The sequence below is a fragment of the Neopsephotus bourkii genome, unplaced genomic scaffold (genome assembly GCF_033783945.1).
Source record: "Neopsephotus bourkii isolate Nb327-2 ecotype Australia unplaced genomic scaffold, CSIRO-AGI_Nbou_v1 NB_1821, whole genome shotgun sequence".
Classification (NCBI taxonomy): domain Eukaryota; kingdom Metazoa; phylum Chordata; class Aves; order Psittaciformes; family Psittacidae; genus Neopsephotus; species Neopsephotus bourkii.
The window spans coordinates 883,625-907,936 of record NW_026902294.1 but is presented as its reverse complement, the minus strand read 5'-3'; the positions used below and the strand labels follow the sequence as shown (position 1 = coordinate 907,936).

Genomic DNA, 24,312 nt, shown 5'->3' with positions numbered 1-24,312 from the left:
AGTGTGGCCCTTGCGCTGTTCCTGCGCGGTCCCTCCGCGGCCCGGCCCGCTCCCGCGGCCACAAAGAGGATCACGTGGCGCCGGGGCCGGGCTGCCATTGGGCCGCAAATGAAAACAAAGGAAAAAGGATTAATGACAGAAAAAGCAAGATAAAGGGCGCAGAGTTCCCATGTGGGGCCCTTGAAATCCCATTCCCGGTTATAATTCAGCGCTATTGAAATACACGCACATATGCGCACACGTGTGTAGACACATGCACACATATGTACACACGCATGCACACCAACAGCCCCTCCACCCCCCTGTACTAACACACGCCTTTGCAATTGCTATTAAAAGGGAGAAAAAAAGCCCGCTACCAAATGTTACATTATCAGCGGGAGCAAAAGGGAAGAAGCCCCTCCACCAGCAGCAGAAGCAGATGGGATAATACCGTGAATAATTTGCCTTTTATGCTCTAAAGCCCCAAGAAAACTTATATTAAAAGAGTGAGGGGCAATAAAAGTTTTATGATGGTTCTGGAAGGGGTGAACTGCTCGCTGAGGACTAGGATGAGGGGAGGGTTCCCCAGAGGGAAGCAGAGGGGGATGTGGGTTGCTGCCAGGAAAACAAAAAGGCTGGAAAAGGTACCGATAAAAAGATCGGGACTGTAGAACAAGAAGGATGCTTGTGTGTGCTCTACACACTGTGTGCATAGCCAGGGCCAGCCCGTAGACAGGTCTAGTGAGGAACTGAGAAATGATCCTGCACTTCTTTCCATGTCTTAATAAAAGAAGTTCCAGGATAATGATTATAATAAAGGGGACAGGGCTCCTTTCCCTCCCGGGCTGTGCCCATTCATATAGGGACGGTCCCTGGTCGGGGACACCGGCAGCTAGGAGCAGGAACCCGTGGGGGTTCATCTCGGGCTCAGCTCACAGGACAAGGGCCTGGTTTAGGCTCGAGTTTGAACGTGGCTTTCCCCCCACCTCCCTCTCTCTGAATGTATTTTCTTGCCTCTCATCCCCGTCGCCATGTTGCTGGGATTCCCAGGAATTAGCTAAAATCGGGAAGCAGCAGCCAGCCTCAGTTCCAGTTACCGCCTTTCTCTGTCCTTCGCTAACCCTGCGCATTTGTTCCGATTTCCCCTGGAGCAGGGAGTTTTGTTTTGTGCCTCCGCGTGGTGCGTGGGAAAAATCCCTCTTTACCCAAGAGGCTTCTTTTTTTCTTTCCTTCTTTTCTTTTTTTCCTTGCATTTTACCGTCAGCCAAAGCAGAGGGAACAGTTGGGAGTGGCGGGCTCCTTTCAGCACCCCAAACCGCACCTCAGCTGCCCGTTGTCCCCCCAAAAGCGGGGAACCATCAGTCTCAGGGCAAAGCCGACCCTCCCAAACCGCCGCTTTAAGCCACCCGAGCAAGAAGCTGATCGGAGACGCAACTATTCGCTTTCCCATCAGTAAACGGGGCCGGGGCTGAGCATGTTGATGCCTGTTTCAATAACCGCTTTCATAGAAATGTAGGGAAATTCTGCCTTTAATTGAGCTGCGGTTTGTAAATGCTTTTTTATGCGATTCCCCCTCCTTTTGCTAAGCTGCGCTTCAGCCCCGCTCCAGCTTTGGATTTATTGTGTGTCTCTCAGTAGCCTTCACCACCCACACGGATGCTTCAGCTGACAAAAGTTTCCAGGCTTCTCCCTGCGTGAGTGGGGGCTGCGGGAGAAACAGGGCTGGAAAACCCGAGCCCCAGCGGCTTATCCCCCTTCCCTCCACAATTTTTACTTTATAAACTTCCTAAATTCAACCCATTGAGTTAAATTTTGCCATCTTTCTTGGTTTAAATAAGCCCTCAGCAAAAGCCCAATCTCTTTGCTGAGTCAGTCAGGCCAAGCTGTCAAAAGTCTTTCGAGAAGAAAAGATTGATCGTTTCTCTCTTCTTTTGGGTTTGTGTGGAGCCGGCACTTGAAAAGGGGGGAAAAGTCTTCCTGGGAAACGACTTTTCGTTTTATTTCTTTATTTTGTAAACTCTGGAAGTGGAAGTGAGGAAAAAAGGAAAAACAAAACAAAAAGATGGGAAGGAAGAAATGTGATTTTAAAGATATCTATGCCCTTAAAATATGCTTGGCCTTTAAGGCAAGTGCAAAGGGTCCATTAAGTCTGCCTTTAGAAGCAGAAGGTTCGGGCTTTTCTTTATAAGTGATTTAACTCGAGAAATCAGGCCGGTCTAACTAGACTTGACTTGAAAGCTCCATTTCTGAAGTGCTCACGTACAGACTCGCAGAAATGTAGGCTTCAGCTCTCCAAGCTCTGTGATATGCAGAGATACAGAGGTATAGAGATACAGAGATACAGAGTTAGAGAGATAGAGATACAGAGATACAGATATACAGCAGTACAGTGGTACAGAGATATAGAAGTATAAAGGCAGGTAGCTAGCTAGGTAGATGAATGTATACAGATACAGATACATCTGTGATGGGCAGCCTGCTCATCCCTGCCTATGGGCGGGCACTGAGTGGGGCACCGGGCACCTCCCGGGGGTGTGAACTGTGGGGAGACCAGCGAGGGCAGCTGGAGCTGCCCGGTACAGGCAGGGCAGGCAGCACAGGCAGGAGCGATGGCGGTGGCTGGGGCAGGGGGTAGAGGTTTTTCTGGGGATCTTCTCTCGCCTTCCCCCCCCCCCCTTTTTTTAATCAATTAAAGAAAATAATGCTTTCTGTTTGCCACCAGGCCCCGCCTGCCATTGGCCAGGGCTGGCCACGTGACCAGGAATTGGCTGCAATTTCGCCCCAGTCTCGAGTTTAATAGAGCAAGGTCCCCATACGCCTGTATTATCAGCAATATAACAATTATAAAAAGCCCGAGAACCATCATCATCACTGCCATCAAAACTAAGGCCCTCCGATTTCTTTCCTTCTTCCCCTCCTCCTCCCTCTCCCCCCCTCCCGCTTTTTAAACCCTGGGCCCTGGGAAAGCCATGAATTTTGAATTTGAGAGGGAGATCGGGTTTATAAATAGCCAGCCTTCGCTCGCAGAGTGCCTGACGTCTCTTCCCGCTGTCCTGGAGACATTTCAAACTTCATCAATCAAGGACTCGACATTAATTCCTCCTCCTTTTGAGCAAACCGTCCTCAGCCTGAATCCTTGTTCCAGCAGCCAAGCAAGACCGAGGAGCCAAAAAAGAACATCTCATGGCCTGCTTCAGCTCCAGCCTCAGCCTCCGGCACCGCCCGGCCCCTTGGCAGCCGAATTCCCCTGGATGAAGGAGAAGAAATCCTCCAAGAAAGCTACCCAGGCTCCATCCTCTTCTTCCTCTTCTTCCCCCTCATCATCATCATCCTCTGTGCCGGTCCCTGCCGCAGGATCTCCTGCAGGTTCGTATAATGAGGGGGTGAGGGGGAGCTGCCGCGTCCACTTTGCTTCTCTTTCCCTCCCAGCCCTGAATTCTTTTACAGCCTACGGGAAAGAAAAACACCCACAAACACAAACCAACAACAAAAACCAGAATAAAGAGCGGATTGGGGGGGGGGGGGAAGGGGGGGGAGGAACAGAACGGGCAAGGCTGCATCAGCAGAATGGGGAGGAGGGAAGAGCGGGAGGCTCCGGTACGGTGGGGAGAGGCAGCTCCCATTGGGGAGTAAACTAAATACACCCCAAATCCTTCCCCAGGCAACCGGCAAAGCCGCAGCTTCCTCGCAGGGCACCCCTTGGTCAGGCAGCTCCAGACAGGGACCCTCTTCCCCCCGGGCGGCCGCCTCAGGGGCTCGGTAGCACCGGCCGGGTAGGAGAAGGGTGGGTACCGGCTGACCGGTAACACAGGAATAACAAAATCACAGCTCCGCAACGTCCTCTGCTAGCGAAAGGGATGGGGAAGATAAAAATAAAGAATCAAGGGAAGTAGTGAGTGGCAATTCCCATTATCCGCCAAGGCGGCAGCGACGGAAGGTCTCTAAAGGGAGAGGCCAGGGAGAAAAATCCTTTCTTTTCCTTGGGACAAGGGGACCGGAGAGCTCTTTCCAATCCTCTCCGACAGTGGGAAGAGTTTAATTCCACATTTCTTCCCCCCCCCCCTCCCCGCTTATTAGAGAAGGGCTCGGCCCTGCCTGCCCTAAGGGGGGGGCGGCCCCAGCCCTCCCCTGCCCCGCTCCCCCCTCGCAGCCTGCGGTTTTCTGTGTGTTTAAGACACCCAGGGGCCGGCAGAGCCCGGCGGCGCCCGGAGGCTCCGGACCGCGTACACCAACACGCAGCTGCTGGAGCTGGAGAAGGAATTTCACTTCAACAAATACCTCTGCAGGCCCCGGCGGGTGGAGATCGCGGCTCTGCTCGACCTCACCGAGCGGCAAGTCAAGGTCTGGTTCCAGAACCGCCGCATGAAGCACAAGAGGCAGACCCAGTACAAGGAAAACCCCGACGCGGAGCTCACCTACCCCGCAGCGGACGAGGGCAGCGACCCCGCGGAGGAACCAGGGGGGAGCCCCGCGACCCCGGTGCCCCCCGGCAGCACCAGGCCGGGGCTGGCAGAGCCCGGGAGCCCGCCGCTGTTGGCAGGAGGGGCCGGTAGCGCCGGCCCCGCGGCCCGTGGTCCCCCCGGGAGCCAGGGCTCGCCTTTGCTGCCAGAGTTGAGCATCCTCTCAGCAGAGTCTTGCCTCCAGCTCGCCGAGGGGCTTTCCCCCGGCCTTCACGGAGCCCTGGAGAGCCCCGTGCCCTTCTCCGAGGAAGACCTGGACTTTTTTACCAGCGCACTTTGTACGATCGATTTACAGCATTTCAACTGCCAGTAACGATTCCCCGCTCCAGCCCGGGCAGCCGTTCCTGCCCCTTCCAGGCGGCTGGAAACCCTTCAGCCCCAAGCAGCTCCCCCACTCTCCTGTAAGGGGAGCAGCCCCAACGCCCCCCCCCCCCCCCCAACCCCAATCCATCTCTCATTCACTCATCCCAACCTGCTCCCCAAAGCTTTTCCTTTCAAGCTCCTCAATGGTGGGACCCGAATCATCCCCCCATATTTATTCTAGAAGGCTCACATGAAACAACAACCCGAGTTTTGCTAAACGCAGGTATTTAATTCTAGTTTTATTTGTTTCGTTCCTTATTTATTTGGAAGAAGGTGTCCGTTAGTCCCCCAGCACATCCGAGATGTCAGCCCTCGAGAGGAAATCTTTGTCAATCCTTCCAGCGACTTTCTCAGGAATCAGAACGAGACTTTTAGATTTCTTAATAAAAGTCAAAAATAAACATAAAAAATAATTAAGAGAGGAATTTTCCTTCCTCTTTTTAAGTTTTAGATGTAGACTATTTATTCAAATCCTTTAATAGTAAATGGCAAATTATTTATTGCACATTATTTTCATAGAGTGAATAAATGTCTTTATAAAATCCAGACCCGTGTGTTGCTCGCTACATATTTCCGTCGAAAATGAGCTGTTTTTTTGCCTAAATTCTTTGCCTCCCTTCTTCCTGCTCTACAGCAATGGTGTCCCAGTAAGGTCCTCGTGTGCATTGAGAGGGGAGACAAAAGGAATTGCTCCCAACAAACATTTCAGGAGGTTTCTCCAAGCAGAAGCAGCCCCTGCCTTCAGCTCGGTTCATTTCCCGTGAGCTTGTTTCGTATTTAGATTATTTCAGTTTTTCACTGAATCGAAGCGGGACATTTGTTCCCAATTTCAGCGTCTGAGGTTGGATTTATGGACGTGTCCCCCTCTCCCCGCCCCGCACGGCAGTGCCCGGCTTGGGAAGCGGCACAAAGGCGAAGCCCGGGGCCGCGCCGGGGGCCGCGCAGCTCCGCGGAGCCTCCGCGCATTCCGCGGCCGAGCTGGGGGCGGTGGGGCCGCGCAATCCCAACGACTACACTTCCTCCTCCGCTCCCCCCTTTCGCCCCCAGCCCAGCTTCTCGCCTTCATCTCAGTCCTCGCCTCTCGGAGAGGAGAACACAGAGGAACCGATCGCGTTTTAACGCTCCCGCACCACCAAAAACCCCCTCAAAAGGGCTGAAAGGGAGGATGAACCCCCGCATACACCCTCCACGCTGGAGGGCTGGGTGGGGCCGGCATTTTAATCAACAAATAAATGTTGCTGAATTAAAAGGGGTAAGATCTTAGCCTGGAAGAGGCCTTTCTTTTCCCCTCTTCCTTTTCCAGCCGTACAGAAGCCTTCGGCCTCAGGGATGGGCCCTTTCCTCCCTCCGCAGCTCGCGCCTGCACGAAACCTTCCTCTCAACGTGTAATTTTAAACACAAAACTCATATATCAGGGAAGAAGGGGGGGGGGCGCAGCTTGTGAATGAAAAGGGGTCAGAGCAGGAATCAATCGCAGTGACACCCCAAATAAATCATATTACGTCTTTGCTAAGTCATCGGTGTTTCCTCAGACACGGGGTGGATATTTGGTACGCGTTCAAGCGGGGGGGGGGGGAGAGTGCGCGGAAATAGCGCGGAAAGGCGAGACCGGAGGGAGGGAGGGCGGTGGGGGAAGGGGCGAGTACATGGAGGGGGGGGACCCCCGGAGGCCGCCTTACAATGGCGCGGAGAGGAGCGGAGAGGAGTGGGAACCGTTGAGTCCTGGCCCTGACTCTCGGTTCTCCAGGCCCGCGACAAAGCCAGGCTGATGCCTCGGGTTTGCTGGGGTGGGGGGGAGTCATCCCCTTGCCCGGAGCCCCCAGGGAGACCTCCCGAGTATTTTGTTGGGGATGAAGAGCATCAGAGCCGGGCTTTGCTTTCTACTTCGGGCTGTAAAGAGAAATAAAATCAAATAAAGAAAGGCCTCGGCAGATGTTTCCCAAATTACTGCTCGCAGAGCTGGATTCTCTCTTCTCGCTGGAACAAAGGGATTGGGGTGGGCATGATTTTACCTTCTTATTCTTAATAATATCGCCATTCTCTTCCCCCACCAGGCCAGCCGCCGTTGCCATCCGCTACCGGCTCACTCCGGGAAGGGTTTATATTGAAAATCGAAGTAGATGGCGGTTAAAATACGCGACTGAACGCTACTTAACACCTTCCTATAAAGAAGAGGCAGCGCCCAGAGCTGCCTGCAGACAAGCTGCCCCCGGGCCGGGGGTGTCCCCTCGGTGTCGTGTCCCCAGCACTGGTGCTGCCCTCAGTTATCGTCCCTCTCCAGGCAGTCCCGAGCTGGGCGGGGGGGGGGGGTTTCAAAGCCCAGGCACAACCCCACAGAAGGCTATTCATTATCTTTAAGTTTATTTAATATCTCCAGCTTCTGGAACGCACTCAGCGGCAGCGTTGGCACTGCCAGACGCTGTCTATCAAAGCGCCATTTGTTCCAGTGCTTTACATATTTCCCTTCTCGCTTTCCCCCCTCCTTGCAATCCTGAATGTAGGTTTGTTGGGGACGGCAGGACCGGAGTCAGGAGCGGGGCGACCGGGGCCTGGGGGTTTGCAGTGATCCCGGCTCTGCATCCCCTGCCAGCACTCCCTAGGGCAGGCAGCTCCTGAATCAACTTCAAACTACGTGCACAGGAATGGATCTTGCGGCGGATTTCCACGACCCCACACGCCCTTTTCCACAGGGAAGGGCGGAGGGGAAGGGCGAGGCAGAGGGGAGGGACCCCGGCCTCTGCGGGTCCTGGGGAGGGACCGGGACGGGGAAGGGTTTTCCAACCCTCTCCCCACCATAAACCCTGACACCTTATCAATACAAATCTCTAACGAGGGCCCTTCTGCAGCTCGTAATGACTTCACAAAGTTGCTGCAGGTCTAGGAAGCATGCCAGTCACAGCCGCAGATCAATTCTACACCCACGGAAAGTGACTTAATAAATGGAAGCTCGCCAGTTATTATCCTCGCTAACAGCAGGGCCCTTCGGATTTGTCCTAATTAGCACGACTGAAATGTCGGAGGAAAGAAGGGGAATATTCAATAAAATTTAAATTATTGAATGACTGTAAGATTTCGCCATTAGTTCAGTCATTCTTTACCTTCTTCAAAATGTCAAACAAATGGGGAATGCGTATTTGCAACCCTGCCCTTCTGTTCTGTGCAACTGGAGGGCATATATTAAGCATATTAAGCGGATTCAGCCCTTGATCGTTGTCAAAACACTGCAATTGCCTCACGATTATTAACCTCGGAGTATGCAAATGAGGCGCGCTCGCACGGGTTGTAGGGATGCTAAAAGTAATATTTATCTTGTGCTGATCTAGTTTGGGGATGTGTTTGCTAAAGAGCTACTTGAAGCCCTGAGGAGGTTAAACCCATCCGGGAAGGGTGGAAACCGGTGAAGAGGATGGGTGAGGTGGGAAGAGTTACATTCCCCAGGGAAGATCCCGACCTTCCTCACGAGCTGCCAGTGCCAAGCTCCGGCTTTCCGGGAATATCCCCCTGGGACAGCTTTCCCAGCTGAGCTCTAACGTACTTTCCCCGTCCTCAGGGAGAGGGGACCTTCTGCTCCCCGGCCTGGCACCTCCCGCATCCATCCCAGTTTTGCCGGGTATTACTTTTTTCCTCTTGGAAAAGGAAAATAGGGAGTGGTGGGTCCGGAGAAACTAGCTTAAGAAACGCTGGAATACGGCCAGGTGAATCAAGCCCTCATTCCGGGGGGATACTGTTTAGACTAACGCTGGTTGAGGTGAACAACGCTGACCTACTATTAGCACCATTTTTGACGTCGTTAATACATTCATGCTCTTGTTAAAGGGCAGGTTTAGGTGGAGCTGGCCCAGGCCGAGCCTGCCGGGTGCTGGATCTGAAGGAAACCGGGAGACTGTGGAATCCTCTGGGTCGGTCCGACCCCGGACCTGCACCCCCAGGGCTCGGGTCTCTCGAGGGCGCTGAGCTGAGATCACAAGGAGCAGGGACAGGGACTAGCCTGGGGTGAGAAGCCAGGTCCAGAGCTGTCCCATCCGTTGCCACCCAGCAGAAAGGCTTAAGGGAATCTCATCAGCGAGACACACTTCTGCCCCGGGGACCACATAGGAACACCCGATACCAGGTCCCAGAGCCGTCAGAGAAGGAATTTTATTTGCCAGGGAGAGTCAAAAAGAACTTTTCTATCTTATTTTAATTGTCTCCTATTTATTATATAGCTCGGAGATAGCCCCGTGCTTGTAACTCATTAAAAGGCTCGCTCTCCTGCTTTTCTTTGGACTTCCAAACTCTGGAGCATTTTTCCATGTTCTGTTTGCTTTTCCCTCTTCAGTTTTTAGCCCCAAATATAGCTTAGCAAGCTATGATCTAACCAAGACACATGCCGGGACTATAAATTTATCTGACAATTCCAAGGGACAAGTCCTTTTTGGTGCTAACGATGCCCGCAGCCAACCACGCACCCCCAGCGCCAGCAGCGCTTCCTATAAATCAACCCACCAGGAGCCAGAAGTGACACTTCTTAACACACGACACAAACTTTCTCTGCAGAGGGTTATATTTAACTCCAAAACGAAACGTCTGAAGACGCTGAGCACCCTGGAGCCTTTGGAAATGCCTCATTCCTTCTGTGTCGCCTACAACAGAAAACTTCCCTGTCTGTCGCGGGTAAAGATTTCCTTAAGGAGTGTTCTCACACAGCATCACCAAACGGGGCCACCCGTGGTTTAGGGGGTAGGAATAACCGCTCTCTCCCCCAAGACATGTGAAAATCAAGTAATAAATACGATGAAAACAAACGGAGTATTTGGGGGATATAAGACAGACAATTGGGGAATCTCCACCTTTCCTTTGCCCACCTTCCCTCTCTCTCAACTGGCCAAAAATGAGGTTTTAAAGAAATAAATGTAGTAGTGAAAGAGTTCGGCTCCTCTGGATCCTGGTTGCTAACGATAATCTGAGATTCCTTTCTCCTGCGTGTTAGGAGGGTCTGTAACGAAAATGGGTCCCACACGTCCTGCACAAGGGGAATTAAATCCAGACACAGTAACAGCGGTGATTTCCTTTCGCACCCAGGGCAAGGGGAAGAAAAGGGAATTTGGAAAAGGGCTTCCCACTGCGACTGCACGCACGTTGGTGCTGCGGGTTTCGAAAATACCGGGCAGTCGCCACCAGCCATGCACTTGTGGGGAATAACACAGCACTCTGGGGGGCTCAGCTCAGGCGTCAGCCTGGCAGCCTCGTGGGGGGACCCAGCATCTGCCGTCCCGGAGCACCCCGAGACCTGCCCTGTGTGGTGCTGGCCGGACTCCCGAGGCAAGAAAAGAGAGAGGGGGGAGATGCAGCGGCCCCTTCGCTTGAGGACACGGCTCCGCACCCCATCCGTCGTGGTCTTACAGGTACCTCCGCAGCGGGAGAAAAGAGCCTTTGCCAGAGTGACAAAAGCTCCGCATGTCCCCTGCTCGGCTACATCCCCATTCCTGCAGCCCGGCCCCCTGATTCGCTCCCCCAGGTCCGCGGTTCGACGCATTTCGTAGCTAAAATCATGATCCCGCCTTATCCGAGCGTTCCATCAACCAAAGAAACTCCGTGCTTTCACCTCAGAGCTGCCTCAGCTCTAAACTTTGGTTACCCTTCGCTGAAAGGAGATGCAGAGCAGAACTTTCCCCTCCAGAACTCCACAGCCGCGAGTTCCCTCCCAGGGTACAACTGTATTTTAACAACACAAACCATCCCTTTAATGCAGCAGTGGAGTGAGATCGCGATGGAAAATGAACAGACAAGACGAAACAATTGATTCAAGGACGGATTAAACATCTATCCTTTTCTTTAACTTTACGCCCATAAATCATTTAGTAGAAGCATCGCTTAAACGCAATACATTCATTTAAAAGCGACTGCAACGTAATACAAAAACCACTTTTGGGATCAAATTAGAAGTGGATTTCTCTTGCAAGGGAAAAGACGTAAGGGTCGCTTTGAATCTTGATGTTCACTTTTGGTTGGTTAACGTTTGTTACACCCCGGAATTTCCCTCTTGCACATCTCAGCATCAGCAAAGATGTGGAGGAGAGGAAGAGATGAATAAATCCTCACGCAGCCCTGGAAATAGTTTTCTCGTTACTCTTTTTATTGAAGGACGAGGGTTGCAATTGGCCACAGCTCAGGGAGGGGGGGTGGCTGAGGGAGGGAAGGTGATGCTATGGCTGCCTGGGTTGTAGTTTCTTAACAAATGTTACCCAACGTGTTGCATCAGCCAAACCTACCAAGTCCAGGACGTGTTTGTGCTGCCCGAAGTGAACTTTTGGCCTGGGGGAGAGAAGAAAAAGAGCCCTCCTGGTTCTTCTTCGAGTCTGAGTAACCAGTAAATATCCTGACAAGTAACAAATGACTGTGGGCGTCATATTGTTGGGTGCTCTTGTCTCCCTTCTGCTAACAAGTAAATAAATGTTGCCTACCTATGTTTCCATTCTTTGAGCAGTTGAGTGGCCGGCCCGAAGTCAGTGTCTTTCCACCTACTCATCAACTGGACCCTGTCAGGGGAAAGCTCCGCTCTGGGAGCAGATTTGGGGAAAGAACAACCAGGTTTGCCCTGCAAAAGCAGATTTTAATGGTCCAGAGTTGGGTATAGCCCTTAAGACACCGTTTGTTTTCAGTATAAAGTGTGTGGGTGCACTGGAAAAGGAATGGAGAAGAAGATATTAGATAGACACATGGATCATTTTTAGTTCTATTCCTCTAATTGTAAAGCTGGACATGCTATGTCTCCAACAAAAGACATTCTGTCTTCCTAACTTTATTTCATCCCCTCATTAGAATATTGATTTAATTACATCGCTTTTACCCACACTGGCCCTAGACACAAAGCCGGGCTGGCAAAACTTAAACACACGAAGCGTTATTTTCTCTTAGGATCTTTAATTGCACGACTCAGCCCAGAAAACGCCAAACGTGTCTAAGCCACTTCCTAGGGGAAAGTTTGGAAGTGAAGAAGAAAGCATCCTTCCGGGCTGGGGGCAGAACAGCCGGTCCTCCCCACCTCTTTTCCCTCTGTCCTATTTATCCTGACATGGACCTAGGGTTGAGGGAAACCTTTTTAAGTTGGGGCCAGGGAACGTTCTGCTGAAATTGGTTTATCACACGACTTGGGGGCCTTTTTAGCACTTAAAACAGTCGTGGATGATTCTAGTTCTTCCCCCAGCCCCTCTTCCCCTCCACCTCCCCGCACCCCACTTCCCTCCTCTCCTTTAAAGTCTTTGAGGAAAGCTTTTGACGTATTCGTGTTGTTATCAGATTGATGGGCAGGGTTTGATTGAAACCCCTTTGCCATGCAAATGTCAGGGCCTTGATGGATGAGCTCAGAGCCGTGACAAACTTCAGGAGCCCCTCGCTCATTGGGCTGGGCCGCCCCCCGGGGCCGCCCCCCCTGCCCCGCCGCGGGCTGCGGGCTCCGAGGGCCAGCGCTGCATGGAAGGAAGCTTTACAGCTTTGACATACTATCTAAAGGTTGTAGGGCAGGCGGAATCCCCCCCAAAACAGGCTGACCCTCCTCCATCAGTGGCAGATGGACAATACTAGGATGAACTCCTTCTTAGAGTATGCAATTTGTAACCGTGGGACGGGCGCCTACCACCACTTGGAGCAAAGCTCCCCATCCTTCCCCCCTTGCTCAGGTAGCCCCGGCAGGGACACTTTCAGCGGGGACGGGCGCTTTGGCACGGGAGGGAGCGCGGCCGCGGCTGCCCATCTCCAACAGCCCAGCCCCGGCTGCCGCCCTCCCTCCTCCGGGCGCTCCGGCCCCGTGGCAGGCGCTGCCCCAGCCGGGTTCCCGGCCCAGCATTGCGGCCCCAGCTACGGGCACCACCAGCTCTTCCCCGGGCAGCAGGACGCCGAGGGTGTCTACTTCCAGGCGGCCGGGTATTGCTCCAACGCGGGACTCAGCCTCAGCTCCCTCGCAGAGAGCTACTGCGGGGTTGTGCCGGCCCCCGGGCCATACCAGCCGCAACACCTTTACGGGCAGGAGCAGCCCGGGTACTTGCCCGCCGTTTACAGCAACCTCTCGCCTGCTTTAAACGAGGACAAAGACCCTGCGTGTCCCCCCGAGCCATGCCCCAACGCCGGCGCCACGCAGACCTTCGACTGGATGAGGGTGAAGAGGAACCCACCCAAGACAGGTGAGTTTGGGGAGCACAGAACCGGGAGGTGGGGAGGGGGGGGGGTGGGTTGCCGGGTTGCAGCTTGGTCGGGAAGGGGTGGCCTCCCTCGGGTGTGGGCCCAGGGAGCTGGGTTTGTTGTCCAGGGGATGGTTTGCTTTGGGGTTTGGTGGTGGTTTTTGGTTTAACACCAGCTTGGTGTTGTGAAAAGCCAAATAGAGATTGCTCAGGCACATCTGAAGGGAGGGTCCCTGAGCTAAGTTTCCCGCAGGCCTAATGCTATTTAAGCCCAGCTCGGAATAGGAAACGCACCAGGCTTCCTGCTTCTTTCCAAAGCCATGGTTTCCATCTCCCCTATTGTTCAACTTCCGTCTCCCCAGTCTTCCTTAAACCACATCCTTCCCTCCTCCTCCTCCCCACATCATGATCCTTGCCCTCCCACTTCACCCCACGCACGTTCAGGTGTCACGGCAATGTGCAGGGAACTGGAGGGAAGGGCTCCAAGGGAAGGGGACAGCTCTGTGGAGCCCGGGTCTGTCCTTTCTGGTCGGAGGCCGGGGGTGCCGGCCGAGGGATCGGGAGGGTGCTCAGCGATTGCCCTGGCTTCTCCTGCCCTGCTCCTCTTTGCTCGTCCACAGCTAAAGCGGCGGAGTACGGACTCCTGGGCCAGCCCAACACCATCCGCACCAACTTCACCACCAAGCAGCTAACGGAGCTGGAGAAGGAGTTTCACTTCAACAAGTACCTCACCCGAGCGCGGAGGGTGGAGATCGCCGCCACCCTGGAACTCAACGAAACTCAGGTCAAGATCTGGTTCCAGAACAGGCGGATGAAGCAGAAGAAGAGGGAAAAGGAAGGTCTTGCCCCGGCCGCTGCCCCCAGGTCTGCGAAGGAGGCGGGTGAAGCCTCGGACCAGTCCACCTGCACCTCTCCCGAGGCCTCCCCCGGCTCCGTGTCCTCCTGAGGGGCAGCTCTCCCCGCAGCTCCCGCAGGCTTCCACCCTCGGCGCGGCCCGGCCGCACACACGCGTCGGGCCGGCCCCATTCTCCCACTCGCGTTTCTCTCCCTTAATTTATAGACCCCTGTAAAAACACCGGCCCTCGACGGAGCAGCCGGGTCCTCGTACACCCCAGCAAGAGGCGCTTGTCTCAGGGATGTTCCTCCTTTCCCTTTCCCTTTCCCTATAGGAACTGCACTTTCAACTGCACAAACTTTAAAACGAATTTAGTTGTCTCCCGTTTTTAAAAACGTGCACAACGACTTTCGCCTGCAAGAACCCTACTTTTGATGCGGTTTTCCTACTTGTAAAAAGGTTTTGGGCATTTGTTTTATTTCTTTCCTTTTCATGTCCTGTATGCATATACCGGAACGAGATCTGAGGAGCGCAGGATGCCGCTGGCCTCTGCACAGACCCCCGCACCGCTCAAACCCCGCAATTCCCCTGCTGCCGTTTTGCACTATTTCTGCTTTACAGGGTTTTTGTACACGCTTTGAGACTGGCACTGACTTGGGTTGTGCCATCAGGGGAGCGGGACGAGGCGCAGGCTGCCCTCGGGGTGCTCTGGGCAACGGTCGCTGTCGCAGGAGGTGTCGGCGACAAGGCTGGGGGGGGCCGCGGGGCTCGGCTCCCTGCACTGGCTGCTATTTCTTGTACGTCTCGATATCCCGAAGCCTTGGAGCGAGGAGCGCGGCTCCATGTGCCCCCATCTCTTTAGGCTTATCGGAGTCCGATAAAAACGTTATTGACCCATGGTTGAATTGTTTCCCTTACCCATGAGAAATTTTAGGGTAGGACGAACTGAAAAACACGGCGACTTTTGTTAAAGATTGTTTTAAAGGGAAAAAACCCAAACGTCATCGAGAAAAACCAGCGGTTTCTTAATCGGAATCTCCCGTTTCCCTTCCACTCCCTTCCCCGCGCTCTGTATCTCGAAATGGAACTACCTCAGCCTAATAAAGTTTACTTTTCCCACATGCCAGTCCCCTCCACTTGAAGCGAAATGGAAACCTCTCCTGTCCAGGGACCTGCAAGACACGGGGCGGGGGGAGCCCGGGCTCGAAGGGAGGAGGAGGAGGAGGAAGGGAAAGGTCTCCTGCTGCTGGCAAAGCTCCCGAACAAACCGATCCCTCTTCCCGCGGGCCCTCCTCACCCCGCTCCCCCTGCCAGGGATGGTCGGGATCGGGCCTGAGCTCCTTCGAAGCGAGCGGCCCAAGAAGGGAACGGAGGAAAACCGCGGCTCTTTCCCACAGTGGAAATCCCACCCGAGGGCAGGGTGCGGAGGGACGGGGCCCTTGGGCGGGCAGAGCTGAGCGGGGCCGGCGCCCGGGTTTAGCTCTGACCTTTTTACCTCGAAACGCCTCTGGGATTTCCAAACAAGCAAACAGAGGAGCTGCCAGGAGAAGCCATTGTCCTGGCTTGGTCACATTTGCAAACCATTGCTGGGGGCTGTGAGTGGGGCAAGGAGTGAGCGAGGAACCTGCTGTGGCCGCAGCCCAGCCGGGGCAGGGGGACCTGGGCAACCCCGCACCGCTTCTCCCCGGCGGTCCATCCCCTTCCACGCACAGCTCCTGCGCCAAAGAACGACTTTTGAGTGTTCAATTCGCTCAGAGACAAGGAAGATGAAAAAGAAAGGGGTGAAAAGGTGAAACAGGGATTTTGTTACATTAGCGGCTTGCAAAAATAGCAGGAGAGGGAATAAAAAGCACCAGCAGCCAGAGTGACTCCATAACCTGTTGGGTGTGAGCCAGCTCGGGTTAACCTGGTCGGTTTAGCTTTGGTGAGCCCGTGGGATCCGAGCTGTCTCATGGACACACGGCGCCGTGCTCGCGGGTCTCTCCGCGGCGCTGCCCCGGGCCCGGTGAGGCGGGGAGCACCGGCCGTGGGGGGGGTGGAGGAGAGAGAAAGGCCGGCAAAGAAAGGGGGGTACGGACGTGTCAGTGTGTCGGGCACAACAAAGGCTCCCGGCTCCCATTTGAAACTCAAAGGGGCTCTCCGGAAGAGTCCGCAGAGACGGTGCGGATTCGCCCTTACATATGTAACTCCCCCCGGGGCTCCCCTCAGCCCTTCCCCTGCCCCCTCCCTGCCCAGCCATCACCGCACACAGCTCATTCCCCCCCTTCTCCCCTCTCCCTCCGAGGTTCTCACGGTCCCTTTTGTCTCAGGAGCCCGCAGCCCACCGCTGGGAAGCAGGAGCCAGCGGAAGGTCCCCCCGGGACACCCGGTGCTGGGGGTCCCTCGCTCGGGGAGCGGGGAGGGCCCCCGTGCGCACCCCAACACCAGGGAGGCAGATGGGAGGGAGACAACGGTGTTTCAGTACCCACCCAGGTACCGAGGTGTCCATAGGAGACATGAACCGTGGCACACTGCACAGGCTACACAGGAGGAGGCCCAGAGGAGCATTTGCAGACCTGCATGCAAAGTTCCCCATTAAGACTCAGCCCGGGTGCTTTAGTTGGGCTTCATCACAAATACAAGGCCTGCACACACTCCTTTGTTTTATAAAAATGATACATAACAGCACCATTATTTATAATCTAGTATATTCCCATATAGAATCATAGAATGGTTTGGATTGGAAGGTATCTTAAAGCTAGTTCCAACCCCTTGCCATGGGCAGGGACACCTTGCACTAGACCAGGTTGCTCCGAGCCCTGTCCAGCCTGGCCTTAAACACTTACAGGGATGGGGATATCTCCATGTGTGTCTGTCCGTAGGTCCTGGTATTGCATTTTTCATGAGCAGGAAAATTAGCCAAGTCCCCCTGTACGCTCGCACACAAAGCCACATCTTAATGGAGATTTATTCTTTTAATATCCCAAAGGAAGGGGCAATTCCCAGTTAAAGAAACGTAACTGTGTAAATTACTCATGGCAGCGGCATGTTGGAGCTGCTGTTCCTCTGCAGGAGGAGGGGATGGAAAGGGGCAGGGAGAGCCCCAGAGCAGGGAGCCCAGGAGCACCCCTGGTGCTCTGGCCAGGGCCATCTGTTCCTTACCCCTTGGTGTGAAATGTTTCTCCTTTCCCCTAAAGCATTTGTTCTCACAATGTGAGGCCCTTTTGATCTCAGAAGAGGATATTCTATTAAATAATAATAATAATAATACCAGGAAGATTTCCTTACTTTCAACTCCACTTTGCTGGCTGCTATTAACTCTGCTCCTAGAGCCTATTCACACCGAGGTGTGAAGCGTTCCTGGGGTGCCTGTCTGGGAGCAAACCCATCCCCTCTGTGACCTACTGTGGCCAGGTTGTGCTATAGCTGGTCCTTTTGATGCCCTGAAGTGGAGGAGAAGAGGGGAAGAAGCCTTCTGAGTTGCTCCAGACTTGTTTCACACATTAAAATGGAGCCCACCCCTTTCCTAGCTCTCAGCAAACCCAGAGCAGGATGAGGGCAAGACGTTTTCATCACAACCTGAGCAAGTCAGAACTGAAACAAGATCCAGATCCATCTTCTGTGAGTGGCACCATGGCATCAAGGTGCCCACGCACCTGCTTACTCATTAACATTGCTGAGGGAGCTGATACACCCTAAATCAGGTAAAGCCAGGAGGGATTCTCATGCCTGCTGAGTTTCCTCAACATTCGGACATGAAAACATGTTTAGGTGTCACAAAAATCCCCGCTGAGTGAGGCAAGAGACCTGCAGCTGCTCTCACACCCTGATGGGGTGGGAGAGCTTGGGCACCAACACCCTTTCCTCATCCCAGGCACCTCCCCTGTGCCAGCGGCATGGTTGGGCTGGATGCTTGGGAGTGAGGCATAGATGTGGTTGTTGGGATTATAGATAGTTAGAGACAATAAATTTCACTTGTATTTGTATCAAATATACAGTATATTCAATTTGGGGGATTGATGCTGGTCACCTGTGTTTAAGTCTGTGGTCTTGTGTCTGACCCCAGCTCCTGAAAGGGCCACCCTAAGGTGCTGTCCCCTTGTTCACCCTCTGCCCCTGGCTTCACCAACACAGATATTTCATCACCAATCAGCTTCAGGGTTGCTTTGGCCTCTCAGGCAGGTGAAATGAGGTCTGGGGCAAAGGGCTCTGGTGGAAGGAACAATTGCAGAAGTGAGTGTACAAAATGTTTCCTTGCTCTTCAGAGGCCTCACCTATCCTTTCAGTTTACACTGCTCTGACAGCTCCATTTCAACCCCAGCCTTCACATGGACTCATTCAATATTTACTCAGGCTGATGGGTTTGCTCAGAACTTGCCTCCATCAGCCTTGCTCTGTCGGGTTCCCTTCCCCTCGGGCCCAGGTTCACACAAAGTTCAGCCTGGAATGAATTCACCCCAAGATGGGCCCAGCTTGGCCTGAGGACCAGCACTGGGGTCAAGCCTGGGTCTCTGCACCCCAGCCAGCCCTGGCGCAGGCAGCTCTCAGCACTCCCAGCCAGGAGCCTGCTTTGAACAATTCTTTGGGGTTAAAAATGAAAAAGCTTTGGGCCAGGGAGGATGCAAGGAAGGCAGGAGCTGCTTTTCAGTATGGAGAGCACAGGTCAGGCCTGCGGGGAGGGTGGAGAGTTCATGGGCGGCTCCTCTGAGCGAGGTGTGACAAGGGAGAGCTCTACAGCCTCAGTACAACTGCACCAAGGGGGGAAAGGGGTATAGAAATATATATACACACAAACACACACATCTGTATGTGTATGTAAATAAAGATATAGCATTAACCGTAAATATATAATGAATATAAAAAGTATTTATATAAAGGGTAAAATGCACTCATCTATATTATAGATCTGTATAAATCTGTATTTTTATGTGTAAAAGTATATCCAACACAAAGGATTAAAACCTAAAATAAGTGCAATTAAGACTGATTTCTTTCTGCCTGAAACCACTACAGGGAAGTTGGCTTTAAGTAACAGCGAGCTGAAATCTGCCGCAGCAGCATAACCAAAGCCTTTCCTGCAAGGCTTTTATCAGAGGGGCAAATTCAAATTTGATGCAAAGCAGAAATATTGCAGATGGGGTTATTCCAAACGCCGTGCATGTTCCCGTGGGAAGGGAAGCAGACAGAACCACGAAGTAAATCCAACGCGGCTCCAGAGGAGAGCACAGCAGGGTTGGTGAGGTGCGGGAGGGAACCGGGGACGGCTGGGAACGGTCCCGAAGACTTGGGATGCGTGGTGGGAGGCGGCTCTGCCCCTTTCCGGGGCGCTGGATCTCTAGTAAAGGCAGGGATCCTTTGCTGGGGGCTTGGCATAAAGCCTGGGCGAGTTCCCAAAGGGTTTAGGGTCAGAGGCGGGGGTAGGAGCTGGTACCAGAGAGCCAGAGGGTCCCAGGGAGCGCAGGGTTTGTCCCCAGAGGAGCGGAAGAGCATTCCTGAGAGCAAGGGGGCTGAGGTTTGAGCTCTGAGGTTACAGCCCTTTCCCGCAGCACCGCCGCACCGTGCGGGGGGAGCCTCCCGAAATCCCACCCGAGGAGGGTGAGCTCCCTTTCGGTGGCCATAAAGATAATGCGGGCAGATGTAACGGGTCTGCTAACGGCCATTCAGCTCCGTCGGTTATCACAGTCCCTGTGGGTTTAACAACCCTGTGGGTTTAACAAGCGTTGTGTTGCGGGGGGATGAAACACAAAAAGGGGAGGGGGAGGTTTGGGAATCCCACACAATTCCCATGGGCTTTCCAATCATTCTCCCATTCTTACCCCCGGCCTCGTCACCTTTTCGCTGGTAGGCCCGGGAAAAGAGCATCGTAAGGAGCGAGGTGCCGCTTCCTTCCACCGGAGAGGCGGCGCTGCCAAAACCCGGTAAAAGAGCGATTTCTGCACTAAACTCGAAGTTTCTCTAACTTTTTGCTAGGAGTTCAATGAATCCCTTATTCTTGCCAAGCTACAAGAGCCAAGGCACCAAGGAAACACCTTTCCCTAAGGATTTCCGTCATTAGAGATGAGAACAGTTTCCCTCAAACAAAAGCTCGGTTCTTACGGTGCTAACACAGGCGGAAATACCGACCCCGGGGTTTGTAAGAGCAAAAGGCAGGAGAAAAGTGGTTTTTAACCGCATTTTAAGGGGCTTTCGTCCGGAAGGATTCGCAAGGGGTCACATTCAAGCCGGTGAGCGGCACTTCCTGGCTCAGCCGGGGGTGCTACCTGCTCTGCATCACCGTCCCCGCATCCTTAGCATCTTCCCCCTGGAAATGGTTTCCTCGGGCTCATTGCTTCCAAGTTCTATTGCCCAGCCACTCTTCCCTTTTCAGGTATTTCAGGTATTGCCCCTCTGAGCTGAACGGGCAAAGAATAAACCAGGTCTTTTCGTACATTAAACATTGCCCTAAATTATGGCGATGGCATTTGTCTCCCAGAATTATTTCTGGAGGGGATTTTGTAAAGTGAAAGCTGTTCATAAGCATTATTCTCTGTTTCCCCTTTGTCCATTTGCTCTGTGAGAGGCCCCATCCCTTCCCTTCCCTTCCCTTCCCTTTTTTCCTTATATTATTATTAATGGACTTGGTGAGGCTTTTCCTGCAGTTTGGAGGAATATGCTTGCAATGAAAACATCTCTTTGATGGATGAGGAGCTGGGCTTTAAATCAGGCCCTACTGATACAAATGATTTTAATATGCCCCTTGTATGATTTATTTGGGATGTATGAAGCAGTGAGCTCTGTGGTAAGACTCCATTATGGAGGCTGGGTGCCTACAAAGTTACAGGGGAGCTCTTTCTGAATGGCTTGTCACATTCACAACAGTGCTGCCAAGGCCGTGTGTATCAAGGACAAGTAAATCTCTTTTCCCCTGACCCATGCTCTCCTCTCCTCCACACTGGACAGAAGCTGATAGTGCCATGGAAATCAGCAGACATTCTCTGTGCGTTTAATATTGTTTCTGCTGCTGCATTCAAAACCTCCAAACACAAGTAATACAAAATCAATGTTTTCTCTCAGGATAATGAGGGGAAGGCGGCAGGGAAAGGCTGAGATAAGGTTCTGGACTGTGCACGCTGTTCTCTGGATGGGGAGGCTCCTGCTCTGCCCAGCGCTGGGCAAGGGAGATGCTCTCTGCTTTGGACTCCTACAGGCAGCACATGAGAGGTACCCCAGGAGACTCAGCTGGCTCTAGTGGCTTCTCCCCTTCGCTTAACTCCTGCAGCTGGGAGGGAAGTGACATTCCCCAGGCAGGAACTGCAGCTCCAGACAGTGCCAAGCCTGGGAGGGTGATCCCCCCTGCAGCCTTCCAATGGGATGCACAAGGAGGGGGTTATTAAGGGCCTGAATTTTTGCAATGTCTGACTTGCTGTGTTAAGCTTTGGCCACTCACACATGAAATGCACCAAGAGCCCTGTTTTAACCAGCCTGCACTTTTCTGTCATCATCAGCACCAGACATAAATCAATTGCACAGTCTTGGCTATGAAAGGTATGACTGGAACCTCATCTGGCTTGCCTCTCTGTGCCAAGGCCTCAGCACCCTGCTGTGCTGGGCTGTGTTCCAGATGAAGCACATGCTATTAACTGTCTTTGGTGGTCATCATCTCTCAAGGAGGAGAAACACTCCTGGAAGCACAAGAAGGGGATATATGTCACTAAACACATACATTCGATGCATGCAAAGCATCTGAGTGCCTTTGGGCTCTGTCTTTGCAAGATCAGAGTATTTCAGGTCATCATCAGCATCATTTCCACAATTAAAGTCTAAATTTTGTTCCTTCTCAAGACCTTTGTACAAGTTTAAAACTCAGAAATAAAATTGGCCTTATACCAGATACTTGAACACAAAAACTTAATGCAGTGATTGGGGATCAACAGCATCAAGCTGCAACTGCTGGTGCTTGTGGCAGTATATTCAAAGCTGTGGATGCTCTGGAGTTTCCTTCTCCTTGTTCACTGAAAGGAGAGCTTATGAAGGGAGAATGAACCCCTCACAGTTATTCCTAAGGTGGGGAATGGCAGGGGAAGCTTCCCCCAGCCAAGGTTCCTTCCTTCCTGGTCTTGGGGACTGGGAATCCAGTGTCAGTAACTCTCTTCATCTCCAGACTATATCACTTGCAACGGGGTTTGCTTGTGTATTTGTGTTTTTAACAGCAAACCCACACTTCTGCTGCTCCTTGGGGCTGCTGGACTCAGCTTCTGTGACACCAGAGAAACTTTATGCTCAGTACCTCTCAGCCCAGTGAAAGTCAAGCAGCATCATAAGCCCCCCCTGTCCTGCCCTCAGCTGTGTCCAACACTGCCCAATTTCCTCTTTCTGGCACAATCTTCTTCTGTGGTGTGGCCACGTTACTGCATAAAAGGGGCACGGGGGGAAGCATTCCAAGGCCCTTTACTCACTAAAACATCAAAACCACGGAGGTTTTTTTGTCTGCTCGGCTCCTCGCAGACGAAGCAGAGATGGCTGCAAAACTTCTCCTGCTATTACTGCAAAAGGGCTTTAATAAAAAATCACAGCACACATGTAAAGGCTCCCAGCAAGATAAAAATTCGCCTTGATCTGCTGATAGGAAGGAATCTACGAGAGTGGCAGATCAAAGGGAGAACAAAGGCCAAACCTTTGAATAACAAAAGCACTTACACGTCGTCTCTTCTCCATCAGTCCTCAAAGTTATATCTCCTTCCTATGTTCTTGGGGCAAAAGATTTCCTACAGTAAATACTTTCCAGAAATCCACTGTTTCAAGTAGCACAAAACCCCAGGAAACCTGGGGCAAAGGAGTGGGATTGTTTTCCATAACGTTTCTTGGAGGCTTCACATCTTTCAGTTGCTTATCAGTTCTGAAATACAAGGCACGAAGTCTCCAGCACCATTGGGACCAAAAGGTTATCAGCATGTAAATACCTGAGCTGGAAAGACATGTTTGAGAAAGAACAGATAACATTTTAAACATACTTATAGCCCGCATCCTTTCCAGCTTTTAGCCCAATTTCACCTGAACTTTCACAAGTAAAGGTGTGCTTCTCATAACTCAGCAGATAAAACAGGGTTTATCTCAGCTCAAGAGCCATAGAACCAGCGCTGCGATCACCTCTCTGTTATTTGCTTTTTGTTAGAAAGCATCACCCAGCTCGTTCTTTTAGTAAAGAGTTTTTAAACATGAATCTGAGAATGTGAAACTGGGGAGCCCAGGGCAAGCTGAGTGCCAGGGGTTTTCCTGTCCCTGACAAACAAGGAAACGGAGGCAAAAGCCTACAAGAAATTTGGAGAGGGACTTTTTACAAGAGCATGGTAGTGATGGGACAAGAGGGAGCCTGAGCTGAGCTCTTAGGCAGAAGCTCTTCCCTGGGAGGGTGCTGAGGCGCTGGCACAGGGTGCCCAGAGAAGCTGTGGCTGCCCCATCCCTGGCAGTGCTCAAGGCCAGGTTGGATGGAGCTTGGAGTAACCTGCTCTAGTGGAAGATGTCCCTGCCCATGGCAGGGGTTGGAGCTGGAGGCGCTTTAAGCTCCCTTCCAGCCCAAACCGTTCCATAATTCTATGATTCTATGAACATAGCTTTCTCTTTTCTGTACAGGGGCAAAATCAGAAAGAAACCCCAGGATTTCTGGTTCTCAAAAGTAACCAGTGGACGATGTTAACTCTTAGAGGACCATAGTTCTTTCTATCCAGCCCAGAGGCCAAGACTTCCTGTCAGAAAAGGTAAATGACAGCTCAAAAGGATATTTTCAAATGAGGTAAAGAAACCAGCCCACACAGTATTTTCTCCTTCTGTGTGGTAAATGCCTTGGTATTATAAACTGGAAGGGAGAGGGTTGGTTTGTAAAAGAGCACAAAGGACAAAGCTGTAACTGTCATTTAAATGCTGGGTAGGCTTGTGGGGTGTGGAGAGAGCCGAGTCCAGGGCACCATCTATCTTTTAGAGAGAAGGTTGGGTCTGGTCGGGTTGAATCACCCTCTAGATTTCACTGCCTGTATTGACTGGATCTCTGCTGACTGTAAAGGGGTTTTGGGCAACCAATTCAGGTGAAGATGGCTTCAACCTAGGCAATGGCTACCCCTTGGAAGCTGGGGTGCCCTCATTCTTGCTGTAAGTTGGCATCACCCAATCGGCTACAAACTCACACAAGGAGAGAGCAGAGTCTTCAGCAGATGACTCAGAAACCAGGACTGCATCACAACTGTTTTAACTTCCAGTGGAGTGGTGAGACAGTAAAGAACCTGCTCAGATACAGGGAAGTGAGACTGACTTAAGTTCCCTTTTCCCCCTCCCTTTTCTCCCCTTCCATCCATGCAGAAGTGGAGAAATTGATACCCAGATGAGGCTGATCCAAATCCTGGTGCTGAATCATGAGTCAACTGAGTCATGATCTGCACAAGTTTCTTACAAAGGGAAGATCTGGGAGATCACGTAACTGCTGATGGCATTTAGACCAATGCAGAACTGGTCCCTGTAGTAAATTCCCTACTTTCTTGCCCAGTCAGCTTCATAGCATGTCTCATAA

The 24,312-nt window shown here is 52.5% G+C and overlaps 2 protein-coding genes across 2 annotated transcripts; both read left to right on the top strand.

Moving 5' to 3' along the window:
• Positions 1 to 2,451: 2,451 nt before the first annotated feature.
• On the top strand, positions 2,452 to 5,351 carry HOXB2 (homeobox B2). The gene is made up of 2 exons (XM_061343091.1): positions 2,452 to 3,348; positions 4,157 to 5,351. Exons 1-2 carry the CDS (start codon positions 2,952 to 2,954, stop codon positions 4,753 to 4,755), a joined length of 996 nt encoding a protein of 331 aa, XP_061199075.1. The 5' UTR covers positions 2,452 to 2,951; the 3' UTR covers positions 4,756 to 5,351.
• Positions 5,352 to 12,146: 6,795 nt separating this feature from the next.
• On the top strand, positions 12,147 to 14,872 carry HOXB1 (homeobox B1). The gene is made up of 2 exons (XM_061343092.1): positions 12,147 to 12,964; positions 13,582 to 14,872. Exons 1-2 carry the CDS (start codon positions 12,355 to 12,357, stop codon positions 13,905 to 13,907), a joined length of 936 nt encoding a protein of 311 aa, XP_061199076.1. The 5' UTR covers positions 12,147 to 12,354; the 3' UTR covers positions 13,908 to 14,872.
• The last annotated feature ends 9,440 nt before the right edge of the window (positions 14,873 to 24,312 follow it).